Source organism: Stegodyphus dumicola, chromosome X2 (assembly GCF_044657685.1).
Source record: "Stegodyphus dumicola isolate Sdum_Otavi_A_Nest chromosome X2, ASM4465768v1".
NCBI lineage: Eukaryota > Metazoa > Arthropoda > Arachnida > Araneae > Eresidae > Stegodyphus > Stegodyphus dumicola.
This window is the reverse complement of record NC_140781.1, coordinates 14013897-14036541: the sequence shown is the minus strand read 5'-3', so window position 1 is coordinate 14036541 and position 22645 is coordinate 14013897. Positions and strand designations below refer to the sequence as shown.

Below are 22645 nucleotides of genomic sequence, written 5' to 3'. Positions count from 1 at the left end.
CACGTCCTCAGGCCTAACCCCTATTTGAAAATAACCAGTCGTTAAGTCTAAAGTCGTCATAAATTTGGTTGATTTTATGTTCCTTAGAATTTCTTCAATAATAGGTAACGGATATACCGGATATTTAGTTATGGAGTTTAATTTACGGTAGTCAATTGCGAATCTCCACCTTTTTGGATGTGTCAAAGGATAGTCATTATTTTTCTTACATAAAACCACCGGGCTAGCATAACTACTTGAGATGGGCGTTATGATCTTTTTACGTAGCATATCGGTGATATGCCATTCTATAATTTTTTCCTTATTCTTATCATACAGGTATGCTTTGTGGCGAACTGGCATTGAATCTCCGGTGTCAATACTATGGTTAGTAACCTGAGTAAATCCTGGAATATCACTAAATAACGAAGCAAATTCACTTACCACTTGTCGGATTCTTCCTTGCTCGTCATTAGGCAGGTGGTCAAGATTTAACATCGACGGTTCAGCCTTTTCTGCACGAACTGGTTTCATTGTCAGCTTAAGGGACGCTTCATTAAAATCCAGCATTGCTTGTGCCTCTGAAAGAAAATCTATTCCTAAGATTATATGTGCTTGCAGAATCTTTACTATAAAAAACATCACCTTTACTTGTTCGTCCTTGATACGGACATACAGCGGTACTTTACCTATACACTTACATTTTTCTCCTTGCGCCGCTAACACTGTCGTATTATCCGAATTATATATGCGGTATTTCCAAAAATACTTCCTAAAAAAATCTTCTGCCACACAGGAACACTGCGCGCCTGTATCCAGGAATGCGGTGGCTGGGATATTATTCACCAACACTTCAATCTTCAGAAGAGTCAAATTTTTCACCATTACTGTATTTAACTTGAAGGAAGAGGGGTTTTCTTGGCCTTCGGATTTCCGCACCCTCCCATCAGCAGAAATCCGTTTTAGTTTAAATTATTTTCATTTCCGTGCTTTCCTTCTTTTTCCACTGGCCTTGAGACTTTTTTCCTGGATTGCTATTGAACTGTCGACGTTCGCCGGCTGTTTTTGAATGCTCGGGTTTCCTTGCCCACTGATTCGCTTTGCTTCCGTAGCCGTGTGCTTGAGTTTGCTGTAGTCTTGGCGCACCCAATTGGTTTCGCTGTTGATATTGGCGTCTTTTTTCAATGTCCGACGTTCTTCCACTTTCAAACTGGATTGCTAGCTCAAATAACTTTTCCAGTGTAGTCGGATTTCTTAATTCAATAAAGTCTTGCACTTGGGGCAGTAACCTCGGCAAAATCACTTGAATTATCTCGGGATCCGGACGGTTTCCATACAAGAGTTTGAAGATGTGAATTTTTCTTAAAATAAAGCTTGAGAGATTTTCGATTCTTTGCTGATATATACTAAAAAGTTCCGTTTCTAATTTCGCACGATCCCTTACAACAGGGAAGGCTTTTACTAGGGCAGTCTTGAAATTCTCGTAAGTATAGGTGGGACTTCCTGCTTGACCCAAGAGACTTCTGCCTATACATTTGAACCAATTAAGCGCTTGGCCCCTCAAAGCGCTGGTATCTAAGGTAACTTTCTGAAATTCGTGCACGGGGTAGAGCATGAAGTGGTCATCCAATTTTTCCAAAAACTGGTTACCGGTGAATTTCCATTAAATGTTGCTTCTGCTTTCATCAAAGCGCGCATGATCTGGACGATGTAACCAAATCCTTCCAGGGCGGCAGCTGGCATTTCTGAATTCTGAGCCGCTTCTGCAGGCAGCACAGGTTCTTCTTGAAACTCGGCCATGGTTATTCTTCTTCGTTGGGCGCCACTATCAGGTTCAATGTTCCGTCTTACCTTCTTCGGGAACATGCAAGGACCTGACTCGGAACAGAGAGCTTACTAAAGCTATGTTCACTAACTGTGGGAAGTAGACAGGATACACAAGAAGGGTATACAAAACCCTTTATTTTTCTCTATTTACAATAACTTCCGTACTTCGGAATACAAGGACCCACTTCTTGTATTCCTTGTACTTCTTCTAAACGTAAACATATAAAAATAAAACTAAACTCTAATTTAACTTTAAAATAATAAACGTGGAAGATTGGCCTTATATAAACAGGAAGCCGTATGTAGTACAGAGAACTGCGAACACTACAATACGTTTAAAAATTATCAAGAGGATTAAAACCTCTGGCCTGGAAGGCAACCAGCAACTGAGTAAAACTTCTAAGGTAAGCGGCCTGCTTCGACTAACTGCTTCCTCTCTCTCGCTTGGCAAAAAGCCACAACTTAAATACTTGGCGTTCGCCAGACAAACTTTGCATAAATACATTAACGCTTATAATTCTGGCCGGAAGTAGAAAATAAGAAGTGATAGTAAAGATTTAAAATAAAATAAACGTTAGTAAAACTTAAGATCCTTACATACTTCCCGCCAGAGTTAATTAGTTTGAAACTGAGGTCTAAAACGACCTTGTTGAAAACTTTTAGCTCTAGAATCTAACGCGAGGCCAATCTTTTACAAACATTTTTCGCTAGAAACTAGAAATTTAAAAGAAAGAAATTTGTTTTTACAATAGCAGCTCCCAGGACACACAATTTTTTTCATCTGTACTGCATCTAAACAGGAGCTTTTATTCAAATCTGGTTCCTTCCAGAGACTAGTTTAATGAAATGTTACACAATGAAATGGCAAGTAACATGTATAATTATATTTCTCTTAACATTCTTATTTCATTCATAACTATTTTAGTTATCTCTCCCCGTGCCCTCTGACATGTGTTGTAAAAGAACACCAAACACGAATGTGTTTATGTCTATGTGTTCAACACTTCCTCCTACAATCAAAACACTAACGTGTTAAAATTCAACATACCAAGACCTCGTAACACACTCTAATTTCAACTCTAAACCCTGAGGTACTATTCTGAAAGTGGCTAACTCTGAAGTGTAGCGTCAGAGAGCCTAACTACATCATTCAACCTTTAACACATATTCACCATGATTTAGTCTTTTTACAGTCACACGAATAAAAAAAAATTTTAACATTACTTTCACTTTTACCATATCACGGTATTTCTTAACATTTAAAATAACAGTTCACATTGTATATAAGAACATATTAACATGCCGTTAATTTTACACATTTGAAAACATACATTAGTAGTACATTGTTAACTTCTATTCTTTTCAAAGCAAGTGCCAATTCTTTCTACATTGAAATAATACATTTCAAAAAGTCTTTCAGACTAAAACTTCTTTCTTGCCAGAATGTTTTAAATAATATTTATACAATAACTTTTTACAATATTTAAGTCTTTACACAACGCTATTATGCATCAACTTTAGTTTTACACGCGAGTAATTGAAAAACATAATACCAAAATCGGTAACAACTCATTTCTCGCCCTTTTGGCGATAAAGGTAGACCTCGCATGAGGTAAAACTTCTTCAAATCTGCCACTTGCAGTAAGAATGAAAGATTAACTTAAGTTTGCAAAGTAACATAAAATTTTACTTATCTTTGTGATATTCGGACATTCTTTTCTGAGCCCAGTCCTGGAAAGTAGCGTGGATTCTTGTTTGATTTATCCTCCTTCGTGTGCGGGCTCGCCCTTCAGTGCCTTCCTCTAGAAGCTTTCTTTTTTTTCCAGTTCGGTCACCCTTGAATACCTTCTTTTTCGCCTCTGCCTGTGGTCTTGGCCGTTTGATGGCAGCTGGTCTTGGCGGAACCGGGAAACTTCTTTCGTGTTCCTGCTTGGACCTCGTTGCTGGCCGTTCAAATTTTCCTTGTAATTTTTCCTCCGCCGCTGGTGGCCCTTCCGCAGTTCGGCGACATTTGCTGCGGAGAGTCCTGTCGGATGAGTAGATCTTCCGTTTTAGAGCCGGGTTATAGTTGCCGTCATTTCTCCTGGCTCTCTTTGCATTCGTCGTCCTTCTCCCTTCTTCATTCTGGGGGTGTTCGTGAGCTTTCTTTTCTGGACGGTGGAACGGCTTCTTTTTCTTGTTACCTTCACTTTTCCTGCGGGGAAACTTTCTTTTCACTTGCTCCTGCCTCTTAATGGCTTGCCCTTGTACTTGTCGTTGTTCCACCTCTGTAGCTTGTGCCTGCTGTGTCTGCCGTGCCGGATCCTGCAAAAGAGCTTTGAAAATTTTCATTTTATTACGATCATAGGGTTTGATTTGATCAATGTTTGCGGAGCAGGTTTCACCATTTCTAGCTTTTAACACTACTACAGCGTGAGTTATTTTTTCTATGACATATGGTCCTTCAAATCGTGGAAAAAATTTGGCAGTTTTATCTTCTGGTGCTGAAGAAAGTGAATGCTTAATTTTTTAAACTTCATCCCCTACTTTATAAGTTACTCCTCATCGTTTCAAGTCATAATATAGTTTTTGTTTTCTCTGTGCTACTTCAGTATTCTTCTTTGCTTCCTTAATTAGTTTTTATATATCACCCATTTTAAATTCTGGGGCTCTTTGTTGCACATAAAATAATTTATCTAACGGCGTTATAATTTTTCTGCCTAAAAATAACTCAGCAGGAGTTTTGCCCGTTGTATCATGTTTTGTGGTCCTAAGGGCGAAAGCAAATTCATTGACATAGTTATCCCAGCTTTTATGAAAATTTTTAACATAACTACGGATAATTTTCACTATATTTCTATTGACCCGTTCCGCTATATTTGATTGCGGCCGATATGGGACCATTTTTAAATGACGTATGCCCAGTTTTTGGCACATGTCTTCAAATACATTACTTACAAGTTGAGGACCATTATCCGATATAACTTTTAGGGGCGCCCCGTATTTTAAAATATATTTATTTAAAATAGAATCAGTAACTAATTTCGCGGAGGCTCGTTTTAAGGGAACAATTTCGGTCCATTTACTAAAATGATCAACCATAACAAGGAGATAGCGACTTTTATTTAACTGACTTTTTGGGAAAGGGCCCAATAAATCGATGCCAATTATTTCATTTGGAAATTCGGATTTAATACTATTTAGAAACCCAGCCGGGCGGAAATTAATATAATTAACTGCTTGACATGTTGGGCAGGACTGGACATACGCCCTTGTTAACTTTTGCAGTTCAGGAAAATAGACAGCCTCGCGTACGCGTTGGATAGTTTTTCGAATACCAGCATGAGAAGCTAAAGGGCTGTCATGGAGCTCCTGCAGGATATTTAATCTAAGACTAGCTGGGATAACCGGTCGAAATTCGTTGTTGGAATTCGTAGTTTTTGTATAGAATAATAGACCATCTATTAGTTCGTAATGGGCCGCCCTATTTCTTATCGCCACAATATCTTGGTGGCTAAAATTTTCAGGATCCTTTAAATACTCATAAATGCTTCCAAACTCAGGATCCTTACCCATTTCGGTTATTACAGTTTCTCGGGAATTTATTGTACATGCTGTGAGCATTGCCACCTTTACGGTATTACCTTCTTCATCTATTTTAATTCTGGATAGGGCATCTGCTACGATATTTTCCTTTCCGGGGGTATGCTTGATTACCAGATTATATTCTTGTAGCTTGAGTGCCCATCTTATTAACCTTGGGGATAAGTTTTTCCCTGAGTACAATCTAGTTACCGCCGCATGATCAGAGTACACTGTTATTGGCGCCTTTCCAAAATAGACTTGGAACTTTTGCACTGCTAACAGAACTGCAAGTGCCTCTCTCTCGGTCGCGGAATAGTTTCTTTGTGTTTGATTTAAAGTTCGGCTAAAAAATGCCACGGGCTGCTGATTTTGCGAAAGTACCGCTCCTACCGCATAATCCGAAGCATCCGCTGAAATTTCTAAATTCTCATCCTTTTCAGGAAATTTCAACACAGGGGCTTGCGTTAATGTGGGGGCAGGTTAATGTAACACGGGGGCTTGTTTTAATTTTTCGAAAGCACTATTGGCTTCGGCTGTCCACGAGAATCTTGCCTTTTTCCTTTTTAATTTTAACAATGGTTCAGCAATAGCTGCAAAATGTTTTATAAAGGACCTATAATATGAACAAAGTCCTAGAAAAGAAGAGAGCTTCTTCGCCGTGGTTGGAGTCGGATACTTTTGTACAGCGATTATTTTTGATTCGTCTGTTTCTATTCCTTTCTGAGATATCTTGTAACCTAAATATTTTAATTCAGGGGCTGCAAATTTGCACTTTTCGACATTAACTTTTAGACCGGCCTCATTTAATAAAGAAAACACCTGTCTTAAATCCTGTACATGTTGGTCGAGATTATCACTAGTAATAATGATATCGTCTAAATAGATAAATGTGGACTTTCCAAGAACAGGTCTTAACACAATGTCCATGCGTCGCTGAAATGTTGCCGGGGCCCCTGAAAGGCCAAACGGCATACGCAAAAATGCATAAGTGCCAGACTTGGTTATAAAAGCAGTCTTAGGCACGTCCTCAGGCCTAACCCCTATTTGAAAATAACCAGTCGTTAAGTCTAAAGTCGTCATAAATTTGGTTGATTTTATGTTCCTTAGAATTTCTTCAATAATAGGTAACGGATATACCGGATATTTAGTTATGGAGTTTAATTTACGGTAGTCAATTGCGAATCTCCACCTTTTTGGATGTGTCAAAGGATAGTCATTATTTTTCTTACATAAAACCACCGGGCTAGCATAACTACTTGAGATGGGCGTTATGATCTTTTTACGTAGCATATCGGTGATATGCCATTCTATAATTTTTTCCTTATTCTTATCATACAGGTATGCTTTGTGGCGAACTGGCATTGAATCTCCGGTGTCAATACTATGGTTAGTAACCTGAGTAAATCCTGGAATATCACTAAATAACGAAGCAAATTCACTTACCACTTGTCGGATTCTTCCTTGCTCGTCATTAGGCAGGTGGTCAAGATTTAACATCGACGGTTCAGCCTTTTCTGCACGAACTGGTTTCATTGTCAGCTTAAGGGACGCTTCATTAAAATCCAGCATTGCTTGTGCCTCTGAAAGAAAATCTATTCCTAAGATTATATGTGCTTGCAGAATCTTTACTATAAAAAACATCACCTTTACTTGTTCGTCCTTGATACGGACATACAGCGGTACTTTACCTATACACTTACATTTTTCTCCTTGCGCCGCTAACACTGTCGTATTATCCGAATTATATATGCGGTATTTCCAAAAATACTTCCTAAAAAAATCTTCTGCCACACAGGAACACTGCGCGCCTGTATCCAGGAATGCGGTGGCTGGGATATTATTCACCAACACTTCAATCTTCAGAAGAGTCAAATTTTTCACCATTACTGTATTTAATTTGAAGGAAGAGGGGTTTTCTTGGCCTTCGGATTTCCGCACCCTCCCGTCAGCAGAAATCCGTTTTAGTTTAAATTATTTTCATTTCCGTGCTTTCCTTCTTTTTCCACTGGCCTTGAGACTTTTTTCCTGGATTGCTATTGAACTGTCGACGTTCGCCAGCTGTTTTTGAATGCTCGGGTTTCCTTGCCCACTGATTCGCTTTGCTTCCGTAGCCGTGTGCTTGAGTTTGCTGTAGTCTCGGCGCACCCAATTGGTTTCGCTGTTGATATTGGCGTCTTTTTTCAATGTCCGACGTTCTTCCACTTTCAAACTGGATTGCTAGCTCAAATAACTTTTCCAGTGTAGTCGGATTTCTTAATTCAATAAAGTCTTGCACTTGGGGCAGTAACCTCGGCAAAATCACTTGAATTATCTCGGGATCCGGACGGTTTCCATACAAGAGTTTGAAGATGTGAATTTTTCTTAAAATAAAGCTTGAGAGATTTTCGATTCTTTGCTGATATATACTAAAAAGTTCCGTTTCTAATTTCGCACGATCCCTTACAACAGGGAAGGCTTTTACTAGGGCAGTCTTGAAATTCTCGTAAGTATAGGTGGGACTTCCTGCTTGACCCAAGAGACTTCTGCCTATACATTTGAACCAATTAAGCGCTTGGCCCCTCAAAGCGCTGGTATCTAAGGTAACTTTCTGAAATTCGTGCACGGGGTAGAGCATGAAGTGGTCATCCAATTTTTCCAAAAACTGGTTACCGGTGAATTTCCATTAAATGTTGCTTCTGCTTTCATCAAAGCGCGCATGATCTGGACGATGTAACCAAATCCTTCCAGGGCGGCAGCTGGCATTTCTGAATTCTGAGCCGCTTCTGCAGGCAGCACAGGTTCTTCTTGAAACTCGGTCATGGTTATTCTTCTTCGTTGGGCGCCACTATCAGGTTCAATGTTCCGTCTTACCTTCTTCGGGAACATGCAAGGACCTGACTCGGAACAGAGAGCTTACTAAAGCTATGTTCACTAACTGTGGGAAGTAGACAGGATACACAAGAAGGGTATACAAAACCCTTTATTTTTCTCTATTTACAATAACTTCCGTACTTCGGAATACAAAGACCCACTTCTTGTATTCCTTGTACTTCTTCTAAACGTAAACATATAAAAATAAAACTAAACTCTAATTTAACTTTAAAATAATAAACGTGGAAGATTGGCCTTATATAAACAGGAAGCCGTATGTAGTACAGAGAACTGCGAACACTACAATACGTTTAAAAATTATCAAGAGGATTAAAACCTCTGGCCTGGAAGGCAACCAGCAACTGAGTAAAACTTCTAAGGTAAGCGGCCTGCTTCGACTAACTGCTTCCTCTCTCTCGCTTGGCAAAAAGCCACAACTTAAATACTTGGCGTTCGCCAGACAAACTTTGCATAAATACATTAACGCTTATAATTCTGGCCGGAAGTAGAAAATAAGAAGTGATAGTAAAGATTTAAAATAAAATAAACGTTAGTAAAACTTAAGATCCTTACATACTTCCCGCCAGAGTTAATTAGTTTGAAACTGAGGTCTAAAACGACCTTGTTGAAAACTTTTAGCTCTAGAATCTAACGCGAGGCCAATCTTTTACAAACATTTTTCGCTAGAAACTAGAAATTTAAAAGAAAGAAATTTGTTTTTACAATAGCAGCTCCCAGGACACACAATTTTTTTCATCTGTACTGCATCTAAACAGGAGCTTTTATTCAAATCTGGTTCCTTCCAGAGACTAGTTTAATGAAATGTTACACAATGAAATGGCAAGTAACATGTATAATTATATTTCTCTTAACATTCTTATTTCATTCATAACTATTTTAGTTATCTCTCCCCGTGCTCTCTGACATGTGTTGTAATAGAACACCAAACACGAATGTGTTTATGTCTATGTGTTCAACACTTCCTCCTACAATCAAAACACTAACGTGTTAAAATTCAACATACCAAGACCTCGTAACACACTCTAATTTCAACTCTAAACCCTGAGGTACTATTCTGAAAGTGGCTAACTCTGAAGTGTAGCGTCAGAGAGCCTAACTACATCATTCAACCTTTAACACATATTCACCATGATTTAGTCTTTTTACAGTCACACGAATAAAAAAAAATTTTAACATTACTTTCACTTTTACCATATCACGGTATTTCTTAACATTTAAAATAACAGTTCACATTGTATATAAGAACATATTAACATGCCGTTAATTTTACACATTTGAAAACATACATTAGTAGTACATTGTTAACTTCTATTCTTTTCAAAGCAAGTGCCAATTCTTTCTACATTGAAATAATACATTTCAAAAAGTCTTTCAGACTAAAACTTCTTTCTTGCCAGAATGTTTTAAATAATATTTATACAATAACTTTTTACAATATTTAAGTCTTTACACAACGCTATTATGCATCAACTTTAGTTTTACACGCGAGTAATTGAAAAACATAATACCAAAATCGGTAACAACTCATTTCTCGCCCTTTTGGCGATAAAGATAGACCACGCATGAGGTAAAACTTCTTGAAATCTGCCACTTGCAGTAAGAATGAAAGATTAACTTAAGTTTGCAAAGTAACATAAAATTTTACTTATCTTTGTGATATTCGGACATTCTTTTCTGAGCCCAGTCCTGGAAAGTAGCGTGGATTCTTGTTTGATTTATCCTCCTTCGTGTGCGGGCTCGCCCTTCAGTGCCTTCCTCTAGAAGCTTTCTTTTTTTTCCAGTTCGGTCACCCTTGAATACCTTCTTTTTCGCCTCTGCCTGTGGTCTTGGCCGTTTGATGGCAGCTGGTCTTGGCGGAACCGGGAAACTTCTTTCGTGTTCCTGCTTGGACCTCGTTGCTGGCCGTTCAAATTTTCCTTGTAATTTTTCCTCCGCCGCTGGTGGCCCTTCCGCAGTTCGGCGACATTTGCTGCGGAGAGTCCTGTCGGATGAGTAGATCTTCCGTTTTAGAGCCGGGTTATAGTTGCCGTCATTTCTCCTGGCTCTCTTTGCATTCGTCGTCCTTCTCCCTTCTTCATTCTGGGGGTGTTCGTGAGCTTTCTTTTCTGGACGGTGGAACGGCTTCTTTTTCTTGTTACCTTCACTTTTCCTGCGGGGAAACTTTCTTTTCACTTGCTCCTGCCTCTTAATGGCTTGCCCTTGTACTTGTCGTTGTTCCACCTCTGTAGCTTGTGCCTGCTGTGTCTGCCGTGCCGGATCCTGCAAAAGAGCTTTGAAAATTTTCATTTTATTACGATCATAGGGTTTGATTTGATCAATGTTTGCGGAGCAGGTTTCACCATTTCTAGCTTTTAACACTACTACAGCGTGAGTTATTTTTTCTATGACATATGGTCCTTCAAATCGTGGAAAAAATTTGGCAGTTTTATCTTCTGGTGCTGAAGAAAGTGAATGCTTAATTTTTAAAACTTCATCCCCTACTTTATAAGTTACTCCTCATCGTTTCAAGTCATAATATAGTTTTTGTTTTCTCTGTGCTACTTCAGTATTCTTCTTTGCTTCCTTAATTAGTTTTTCTATATCACCCATTTTAAATTCTGGGGTTCTTTGTTGCACATAAAATAATTTATCTAACGGCGTTATAATCTTTCTGCCTAAAAATAACTCAGCAGGAGTTTTGCCCGTTGTATCATGTTTTGTGGTCCTAAGGGCGAAAGCAAATTCATTGACATAGTTATCCCAGCTTTTATGAAAATTTTTAACATAACTACGGATAATTTTCACTATATTTCTATTGACCCGTTCCGCTATATTTGATTGCGGCCGATATGGGACCATTTTTAAATGACGTATGCCCAGTTTTTGGCACATGTCTTCAAATACATTACTTACAAATTGAGGACCATTATCCGATATAACTTTTAGGGGCGCCCCGTATTTTAAAATATATTTATTTAAAATAGAATCAGTAACTAATTTCGCGGAGGCTCGTTTTAAGGGAACAATTTCGGTCCATTTACTAAAATGATCAACCATAACAAGGAGATAGCGACTTTTATTTAACTGACTTTTTGGGAAAGGGCCCAATAAATCGATGCCAATTATTTCATTTGGAAATTCGGATTTAATACTATTTAGAAACCCAGCCGGGCGGAAATTAATATAATTAACTGCTTGACATGTTGGGCAGGACTGGACATACGCCCTTGTTAACTTTTGCAGTTCAGGAAAATAGACTGCCTCGCGTACGCGTTGGATAGTTTTTCGAATACCAGCATGAGAAGCTAAAGGGCTGTCATGGAGCTCCTGCAGGATATTTAATCTAAGACTAGCTGGGATAACAGGTCGAAATTCGTTGTTGGAATTCGTAGTTTTTGTATAGAATAATAGACCATCTATTAGTTCGTAATGGGCCGCCCTATTTCTTATCGCCACAATATCTTGGTGGCTAAAATTTTCAGGATCCTTTAAATACTCATAAATGCTTCCAAACTCAGGATCCTTACCCATTTCGGTTATTACAGTTTCTCGGGAATTTATTGTACATGCTGTGAGCATTGCCACCTTTACGGTATTACCTTCTTCATCTATTTTAATTCTGGATAGGGCATCTGCTACGATATTTTCCTTTCCGGGGGTATGCTTGATTACCAGATTATATTCTTGTAGCTTGAGTGCCCATCTTATTAACCTTGGGGATAAGTTTTTCCCTGAGTACAATCTAGTTACCGCCGCATGATCAGAGTACACTGTTATTGGCGCCTTTCCAAAATAGACTTGGAACTTTTGCACTGCTAACAGAACTGCAAGTGCCTCTCTCTCGGTCGCGGAATAGTTTCTTTGTGTTTGATTTAAAGTTCGGCTAAAAAATGCCACGGGCTGCTGATTTTGCGAAAGTACCGCTCCTACCGCATAATCCGAAGCATCCGCTGAAATTTCTAAATTCTCATCCTTTTCAGGAAATTTCAACACGGGCTTGCGTTAATGTGGGGGCAGGTTAATGTAACACAGGGGCTTGTTTTAATTTTTCGAAAGCACTATTGGCTTCGGCTGTCCACGAGAATCTTGCCTTTTTCCTTTTTAATTTTAACAATGGTTCAGCAATAGCTGCAAAATGTTTTATAAAGGACCTATAATATGAACAAAGTCCTAGAAAAGAAGAGAGCTTCTTCGCCGTGGTTGGAGTCGGATACTTTTGTACAGCGATTATTTTTGATTCGTCTGTTTCTATTCCTTTCTGAGATATCTTGTAACCTAAATATTTTAATTCAGGGGCTGCAAATTTGCACTTTTCGACATTAACTTTTAGACCGGCCTCATTTAATAAAGAAAACACCTGTCTTAAATCCTGTACATGTTGGTCGAGATTATCACTAGTAATAATGATATCGTCTAAATAGATAAATGTGGACTTTCCAAGAACAGGTCTTAACACAATGTCCATGCGTCGCTGAAATGTTGCCGGGGCCCCTGAAAGGCCAAACGGCATACGCAAAAATGCATAAGTGCCAGACTTGGTTATAAAAGCAGTCTTAGGCACGTCCTCAGGCCTAACCCCTATTTGAAAATAACCAGTCGTTAAGTCTAAAGTCGTCATAAATTTGGTTGATTTTATGTTCCTTAGAATTTCTTCAATAATAGGTAACGGATATACCGGATATTTAGTTATGGAGTTTAATTTACGGTAGTCAATTGCGAATCTCCACCTTTTTGGATGTGTCAAAGGATAGTCATTATTTTTCTTACATAAAACCACCGGGCTAGCATAACTACTTGAGATGGGCGTTATGATCTTTTTACGTAGCATATCGGTGATATGCCATTCTATAATTTTTTCCTTATTCTTATCATACAGGTATGCTTTGTGGCGAACTGGCATTGAATCTCCGGTGTCAATACTATGGTTAGTAACCTGAGTAAATCCTGGAATATCACTAAATAACGAAGCAAATTCACTTACCACTTGTCGGATTCTTCCTTGCTCGTCATTAGGCAGGTGGTCAAGATTTAACATCGACGGTTCAGCCTTTTCTGCACGAACTGGTTTCATTGTCAGCTTAAGGGACGCTTCATTAAAATCCAGCATTGCTTGTGCCTCTGAAAGAAAATCTATTCCTAAGATTATATGTGCTTGCAGAATCTTTACTATAAAAAACATCACCTTTACTTGTTCGTCCTTGATACGGACATACAGCGGTACTTTACCTATACACTTACATTTTTCTCCTTGCGCCGCTAACACTGTCGTATTATCCGAATTATATATGCGGTATTTCCAAAAATACTTCCTAAAAAAATCTTCTGCCACACAGGAACACTGCGCGCCTGTATCCAGGAATGCGGTGGCTGGGATATTATTCACCAACACTTCAATCTTCAGAAGAGTCAAATTTTTCACCATTACTGTATTTAACTTGAAGGAAGAGGGGTTTTCTTGGCCTTCGGATTTCCGCACCCTCCCGTCAGCAGAAATCCGTTTTAGTTTAAATTATTTTCATTTCCGTGCTTTCCTTCTTTTTCCACTGGCCTTGAGACTTTTTTCCTGGATTGCTATTGAACTGTCGACGTTCGCCGGCTGTTTTTGAATGCTCGGGTTTCCTTGCCCACTGATTCGCTTTGCTTCCGTAGCCGTGTGCTTGAGTTTGCTGTAGTCTTGGCGCACCCAATTGGTTTCGCTGTTGATATTGGCGTCTTTTTTCAATGTCCGACGTTCTTCCACTTTCAAACTGGATTGCTAGCTCAAATAACTTTTCCAGTGTAGTCGGATTTCTTAATTCAATAAAGTCTTGCACTTGGGGCAGTAACCTCGGCAAAATCACTTGAATTATCTCGGGATCCGGACGGTTTCCATACAAGAGTTTGAAGATGTGAATTTTTCTTAAAATAAAGCTTGAGAGATTTTCGATTCTTTGCTGATATATACTAAAAAGTTCCGTTTCTAATTTCGCACGATCCCTTACAACAGGGAAGGCTTTTACTAGGGCAGTCTTGAAATTCTCGTAAGTATAGGTGGGACTTCCTGCTTGACCCAAGAGACTTCTGCCTATACATTTGAACCAATTAAGCGCTTGGCCCCTCAAAGCGCTGGTATCTAAGGTAACTTTTTGAAATTCGTGCACGGGGTAGAGCATGAAGTGGTCATCCAATTTTTCCAAAAACTGGTTACCGGTGAATTTCCATTAAATGTTGCTTCTGCTTTCATCAAAGCGCGCATGATCTGGACGATGTAACCAAATCCTTCCAGGGCGGCAGCTGGCATTTCTGAATTCTGAGCCGCTTCTGCAGGCAGCACAGGTTCTTCTTGAAACTCGGTCATGGTTATTCTTCTTCGTTGGGCGCCGCTATCAGGTTCAATGTTCCGTCTTACCTTCTTCGGGAACATGCAAGGACCTGACTCGGAACAGAGAGCTTACTAAAGCTATGTTCACTAACTGTGGGAAGTAGACAGGATACACAAGAAGGGTATACAAAACCCTTTATTTTTCTCTATTTACAATAACTTCCGTACTTCGTAATACAAAGACCCACTTCTTGTATTCCTTGTACTTCTTCTAAACGTAAACATATAAAAATAAAACTAAACTCTAATTTAACTTTAAAATAATAAACGTGGAAGATTGGCCTTATATAAACAGGAAGCCGTATGTAGTACAGAGAACTGCGAACACTACAATACGTTTAAAAATTATCAAGAGGATTAAAACCTCTGGCCTGGAAGGCAACCAGCAACTGAGTAAAACTTCTAAGGTAAGCGGCCTGCTTCGACTAACTGCTTCCTCTCTCTCGCTTGGCAAAAAGCCACAACTTAAATACTTGGCGTTCGCCAGACAAACTTTGCATAAATACATTAACGCTTATAATTCTGGCCGGAAGTAGAAAATAAGAAGTGATAGTAAAGATTTAAAATAAAATAAACGTTAGTAAAACTTAAGATCCTTACATACTTCCCGCCAGAGTTAATTAGTTTGAAACTGAGGTCTAAAACGACCTTGTTGAAAACTTTTAGCTCTAGAATCTAACGCGAGGCCAATCTTTTACAAACATTTTTCGCTAGAAACTAGAAATTTAAAAGAAAGAAATTTGTTTTTACAATAGCAGCTCCCAGGACACACAATTTTTTTCATCTGTACTGCATCTAAACAGGAGCTTTTATTCAAATCTGGTTCCTTCCAGAGACTAGTTTAATGAAATGTTACACAATGAAATGGCAAGTAACATGTATAATTATATTTCTCTTAACATTCTTATTTCATTCATAACTATTTTAGTTATCTCTCCCCGTGCTCTCTGACATGTGTTGTAAAAGAACACCAAACACGAATGTGTTTATGTCTATGTGTTCAACACTTCCTCCTACAATCAAAACACTAACGTGTTAAAATTCAACATACCAAGACCTCGTAACACACTCTAATTTCAACTCTAAACCCTGAGGTACTATTCTGAAAGTGGCTAACTCTGAAGTGTAGCGTCAGAGAGCCTAACTACATCATTCAACCTTTAACACATATTCACCATGATTTAGTCTTTTTACAGTCACACGAATAAAAAAAAATTTTAACATTACTTTCACTTTTACCATATCACGGTATTTCTTAACATTTAAAATAACAGTTCACATTGTATATAAGAACATATTAACATGCCGTTAATTTTACACATTTGAAAACATACATTAGTAGTACATTGTTAACTTCTATTCTTTTCAAAGCAAGTGCCAATTCTTTCTACATTGAAATAATACATTTCAAAAAGTCTTTCAGACTAAAACTTCTTTCTTGCCAGAATGTTTTAAATAATATTTATACAATAACTTTTTACAATATTTAAGTCTTTACACAACGCTATTATGCATCAACTTTAGTTTTACACGCGAGTAATTGAAAAACATAATACCAAAATCGGTAACAACTCATTTCTCGCCCTTTTGGCGATAAAGGTAGACCTCGCATGAGGTAAAACTTCTTGAAATCTGCCACTTGCAGTAAGAATGAAAGATTAACTTAAGTTTGCAAAGTAACATAAAATTTTACTTATCTTTGTGATATTCGGACATTCTTTTCTGGGCCCAGTCCTGAAAGGTAGTGCAGATTGTTGTTTGATTTATCCTCCTTCTTGTACGGGCTCGCCCTTCAGTGCCTTCCTCTAGATGGTTTCTTTTTTCTCCAGTTCGGTCACCCTTGAATACCTTCTTTTTCGCTTCTGCTTGTGGTCTTGGTCGTTTGATGGCAGCTGGTCTTGGCGGAACCAAGATCATAATTGTATAATTTATGCATGCCATCTTACCAGATCTAACTTGTTGATCTATAATTTGGAAAAAACCCTTAATCCGGAAACGCCGAAGTCCCGACGAGTCCGGATTATGGACTTTGTACTGTATTTAAATAATATGCCATTAATATGTTATTGAACAATCTAAAATTCATTGAATTTGAAAGTAAGTTTTTCTAATACTTGCACATTAGCTGCAAAGTAAGATAATAATAATTTATTTACTAAAGAAATATTGATTATGTTATCTCCTAATATAAATTTAGTAGAATGTATCAAAATGAGGGAATGTAGGAAGTTTAATTCCAAATATTGTTTTTTGAAGGAACTTGAATGTAAATCATTAAAAAAACTTTTTAAGGGTATCAGGTTCAATGTTCCGTCTTACCTTCTTCAGGAACATGCAAGGACCTGACTCAGAACAGAGAGCTTACTAAAGCTATGTTCACTAACTGTGGGAAGTAGACAGGATACACAAGAAGGGTATACAAAACCCTTTATTTTTCTCTATTTACAATAACTTCCGTACTTCGGAATACAAAGACCCACTTCTTGTATTCCTTGTACTTCTTCTAAACGTAAACATATAAAAATAAAACTAAACTCTAATTTAACTTTAAAATAATAAACGTGGAAGATTGGCCTTATATAAACAGGAAGCTGTATGTAGTACAGAGAACTGCGAACACTACAATACGTTTAAAAATTATCAAGAGGATTAAAACCTCTGGCCTGGAAGGCAACCAGCAACTGAGTAAAACCTCTAAGGTAAGCGGCCTGCTTCGACTAACTGCTTCCTCTCTCTCGCTTGGCAAAAAGCCACAACTTAAATACTTGGCGTTCGCCAGACAAACTTTGCATAAATACATTAACGTTTATAATTCTGGCCGGAAGTAGAAAATAAGAAGTGATAGTAATGATTTAAAATAAAATAAACGTTAGTAAAACTTAAGATCCTTACAAGGGGAGTTGAATTTTAAATCATGAATAACAAAATTTCAAACTTTGAAAAAGAAATTAAAAATTAAAAAACATACAAAATAGAAGTTATTTTTATTGAGTCAATTATGCAAGCATATTTTTATTGAGCAAGTATTTAGAAGTCTAAGAATTTTATTTTTTGTATTATATAAATATGAAAAATTGCTGTATGAAATGGTGACATTAAATTGTGTAATCAAATGATAAAAACATAATTAATCCACCTATGATTTGTTTCTTTTTAATAGTAAATGCAATAGTATTAATGTCCACACTCAAAACTGAGTGTATGAACAAACTACTGCAAGTAGTGACACATGAGCAAGGTTTTCATCAGAAGTGCCACATATCTTCACCATATAGATGCATTATATAGCCCGAAATGTTGACAGTCATTACCAACTAATTTTTCACCAATCTAAAATACAAAAGACAACAACCATTTTCAAAAATGGTGTCTTGCCAAGAATTACATAAAACAGAAACCAGTTAACAAAATTAAAAATCCAGAAATATCCAAAATTAAACATTTTTTGTGCTGTTATCCTCACATACACAATGATCTATTTTAGCGTAAAACAATATAGAGAATTAGATAATCTTAGGTTTTGCTTTAAAATAGTCAGTGGATTCCACAAATTTGGCATTGTGCACAAATTTCAATGTATAAAATTTGATTATTTTAGAACCTAAATTTTGCATTCTCTTTTTTTGCAGTAAAATGCGATATTTTTGAGGAATTGCAATGCTTTCTTTTTCATCTGCTGGCAAACTCTCCAGTTCTCATTATGATACCTTATGAGGAGGGAAAAAATGTATTCAAATGTAAAAAAAAAAAAAAAAAAAAAAAAAAATCACTAATCAAAGAAATTAGCTCTTGTCTGCTGCACGTAACCATATTATGATTGTGAGAAATTAGCTTCAAGTAATGAATTTGAAATTTTAAGTTTAGAATTATCTTATCCTCTTTAAGGTTGACTCTCAAATAAAAAAACTTATTAAGAATTTTAGTACTGTGTAAATGTATATTGAGCAGTAAGACATTTGATGTTTTTGAAATTTTAAATATTTAAATGAAAGTAGTTACACTCATTTGTCCCTTAAATGCATATCATCTTCAGAGCTTTCTTGTTAATAGAGCGGCAGTTGCCAAAGTGCCAAATGTGGTACCTTTTTTATATTATATCATGAATATGATAACATATATAATATGGTATATTTGCAATGATAATATATGTAATGTATATGTGCACAGTGCTAAAGTTGTGTATGAAGTTGAATTTATGCAGCTTTCTGATGCTTTTTTAATCAAAAATAGATCACTGCATTATATGGGGAGAACAACAGTGTCATTCTCCCCATTTATGCATTTATCTGTATTCACCTTAAAAAAACACCAAAGAATTGCCAAATTTGGTATTGTGCATATCAAATATTTTACACAATACAATATATTATTGTATTTGATATATAAAAAAACTTGCATTTTTCACAAAGCTTTATGTATCATGAGGACTGCTGCCATCTTGTTAGATTTTATGCCAGTGTTGTCACTACCCCCTTATGGAAAAGTATCCCATTTTTATTTAAATTATTTACTTCATTGCTGTATGTATTTTAAATGTATTAGGTGTAAATGTTTCGTTTAATCGTTTAAACTGAAGGAAAGGCATAGAAAGTATGTAGATTGAGATTTTTATTGTTCTGGTCAGCTAGTTTTTGTGCATCAAGACTTAAAGTTTAAGAATTTAGTGATTCCAGATACTTTTTTGGTCATATGTTAATTAAATATTGATACATTTGTGTTAAAAATAATACCTTCATATTTTTCATCAGAATTGTACAGCTACACAGAAGAGCCAGAATTCTTCTTGCAAAAAAAGGCATTTGAAGATCTCTTGGAAGAGTATGGTTAGTGAATGTATATGTACATTTTTGAAATTCATTTCTTTGTAATTTTTTTAAAAAATCCTCTGAGATAATTTAGCTTTATTGCAGATTTACATGGACGGTGGACTACCTTTAATGATTCTCGGAAAGAAAAAATCATTTTACGTCTTCTAGATTCAATTGAAGTTTCTCAGCGATCTACTCGAATGCAAGCAGCTAGAGCAATATTGTATTTAGTGCAAGGTGTTTTTGGAGAATGTATTACTCTTGATCAACAGTCTCAGTTGGCCAGGGTTAATGTTTTTCTTCTGTATAATTTCGGAGTATTTTATACATTTGTTCAACTGTTGAATATGGAGATAGAGTAAGTAATTATTTTCTTTATTTAACTATAGTGAATTTTGTATTTATTTTATTTATCAAACATATGAAAAGGAATTGGTCTAGGTGCATTTAGTATGTTGATTGAGATCAGTATTTGGAAGACTTCAACTTTGAGGGGAAAGCATCATAAACTGGTTTCCGGTTTCTGATCCATTCAGGTAAAACATTCAATGCAACAGATGACCAATGGTTTTGAATATCCCTCCTCGTATGCTTAGGCAGTTGAGAATATTTGCCTTTCAAGAATTGGGTTTGGGCCAGCAAAACTTCAGGCTTATTGCAAACTGAAGCTTGGTTAGAGTGATATCAGCTTTTCTAGAATGTATAAGAATCATAGTTGGCTTGTAGTTTGATTCATGAAAGAGCGTTTTTGCTGTTAATATCTGTCCTTGTGCACGTTTCCTGTTCTTTGATAAGGTGTTTTCATGTTTTTCGGAATGGCTTTTGCCTCCATGGACTGAACAAAACACCCTGCATCTGCATCTTCACCCATGAATTGAATTTTGGCTTTTCATTCTCAACAAGGCCCGTGAATGATTTCTTGAAGTAATGTTTGTTGAGCCATAGGTAAGACCTTAAAGATCTGCACAATTAATTGCAGGAGTGTGTGTAAAAATCAGTAAAAAATGTATAGAAATCTGGAAGTTTTAAAACTTATGATTAAGATTTTAATGTCTAAGTTTACTGTTTCTAATTTTTTGTTGATAATTAGGAAATGGGCCTAAAATTATATTGAAAATTTGTGTTTTTCCTCCTTTATTTCATGTCATTGAAGGAAAAGAGTTGTTTTATAATATTTGTAATTTAAAATTAAGTGTAGTATTGTTTAAAATACTAATGTATATCCTCTGTATTTTGCACAAATATTAACTTCTCTGCTGGAATGTAGATATATGAACTCTCCACTAAAACATTGGGTAAATTCTGATTTTCCACATCTCCATGAAAAGTCTCCATTGAGTATTGGGAAAGAACATTTGCTTAGCTGTCTTTATAACTGAGAGGTACAGTTCAATTCATAAATAATAATAAGAAGAAGCCTTTAATGAGAAGAAAAAATTCATGAGGGAAAAAATAATTATTTGGCCTATATTTATATTTTTACAGCCAGTGGGCTCTGGAAGCATTCAAATCCGTATGTACTTGTGTAACTAGGCTGTTGTCATGTGTTTACTTGAAAATGCCCCAAAACTTGGCAGAATGTTGAAACTGAAGATGCAGAAAAGCACACAACATTTTAATCAAGTTCCCATGAAAATACAGTGAAAAAGACCTTGGGGAAATCACTAAATTATTCACAGTATAAAAAATACTTGAATTTACTTTTTCTTCAAAAAAAATGTCAACTTAAAATGTAGAAATCAGGAATTGTTTTTAATATCGCTGCTCTTTTTAATTTCATCTATTGAAAAATATAGAGAAAAAAATTGTTACAATAAAATTATATAAATTTTAAGTTAACTTCCAGTTAATGTCTTTTCTGCTCTAGAAGAATATTTATGTACACAAATTTACAGCGAATATTCATACTATAAAAGAATGCTTGAAAAGTGTTTGGCCTATACATAGGTGGGTTTTAAAAAACTGATTTTAATTTCAAATAAAAAGCCTTAAAAATTAGCTTAACTGACACTTTTTGCCATTATCACAGATTACATGACCATCCAGAAACTGTGAATTTGACTCTTTCCTTGGTCTTAAATATATTGTAATTTACATCGTGCGACAAAATTTTAAAGGTATGGGTGTTGCGTAATTACTCCACCTTTAGGTAGCCACAATGCAAATCTGGCAACAAGTACTCAATGTAGCTGGCATCACTGTTTATGTTTAGGATTAATTTTGTTTTAAAGACTAAGATTATAATAAAATTCTAAGGAGAAAGTGCATTAGCAATCTAACCATTCTCAATATTGAAATGTATGGATGTGAATGTTTACAGATAAAAATCGCTGAATTTGTTAATATTGACTTAAGATTTTATTAATATGGAAAATATCATTAAAAGAAGAACATCTGTTAGAGCAATGTTCATGAAGCATTACAATTTGTTAACAACATCTTTAAATTAAACAAATTAAAAATATGAAAAGTTGAAATTAAATTGTATAGGTTTAATATTTTAAGAAAACGCATTCCCCCAATAACAAAAAAAAAAAAAAAAAAGTCTGAAAGTATTTAATATTAATACAGATTTATAGATTTGTCAGGTTTGCAAATTTAGAGCCTATTTTATAATTCTCTATAAATCCCTTTAATATTACTGATGGAGAAATCATGGCTACAGCAATTTTTAACTATTTTCATCATCAACAACATGGAAAGTGTGATGCTGTTAACTATGTCTCTTTTCTACTAAAGACCTGAAATGGTTCAGCCAAGTGAGGTCTCTACAGTTGAAACTCCTGATGATAATACCTGAATTCCGCCAGTTAAAATCCTTCCTAAAATATCCACACCAAAAACAATTGGTATTAGTTTTGTATTGTCACCAATGTCTGTAAGTGTTATTCCACAAGCTTTAAGCTCTGCAATTAAAAGATTGTCACGAATTCTGGGTAGTGTGGTGCAAATTTTGTGCTGGTCCAAAAATAAAATTCTTGGGGAAAATCTTTCATCTAAACTTTTTACACTCGTACCTTCCGTTTTCTAGGGCAGGAATATTTCCACAACCAAATAATCCTTGTGACAGCACTTCTTTAGCTGTAGAAAATTTCAGTTCCTTTATTAAATTCTTTTCTATGTATTATCGATGTGAGCCATCATCCAACAGAGCACATAATGTAACTTAGCTTCTTTTATGGCAAACATAAGTTAAAACTGTCTTTGGACAGATTTCCCATAAAGTGGAGTAAACAGTGCAGTGTAATCACTTTTT

At 36.3% G+C, this 22645-nt stretch overlaps 1 protein-coding gene across 2 annotated transcripts in view; it reads left to right on the top strand.

Moving 5' to 3' along the window:
* Strip (striatin interacting protein) overlaps positions 1-22645 on the top strand; it is a 154802-nt gene that overhangs the window by 37349 nt on the left and 94808 nt on the right. For both annotated transcript variants that reach the window (XM_085809746.1, XM_085809745.1), the window contains exons 3-4: positions 19330-19404; positions 19492-19747. In XM_085809746.1, the coding sequence (XP_085665872.1) occupies positions 19330-19404; positions 19492-19747 (331 nt within the window). The remainder of the gene's footprint in view (positions 1-19329; positions 19405-19491; positions 19748-22645) is intronic.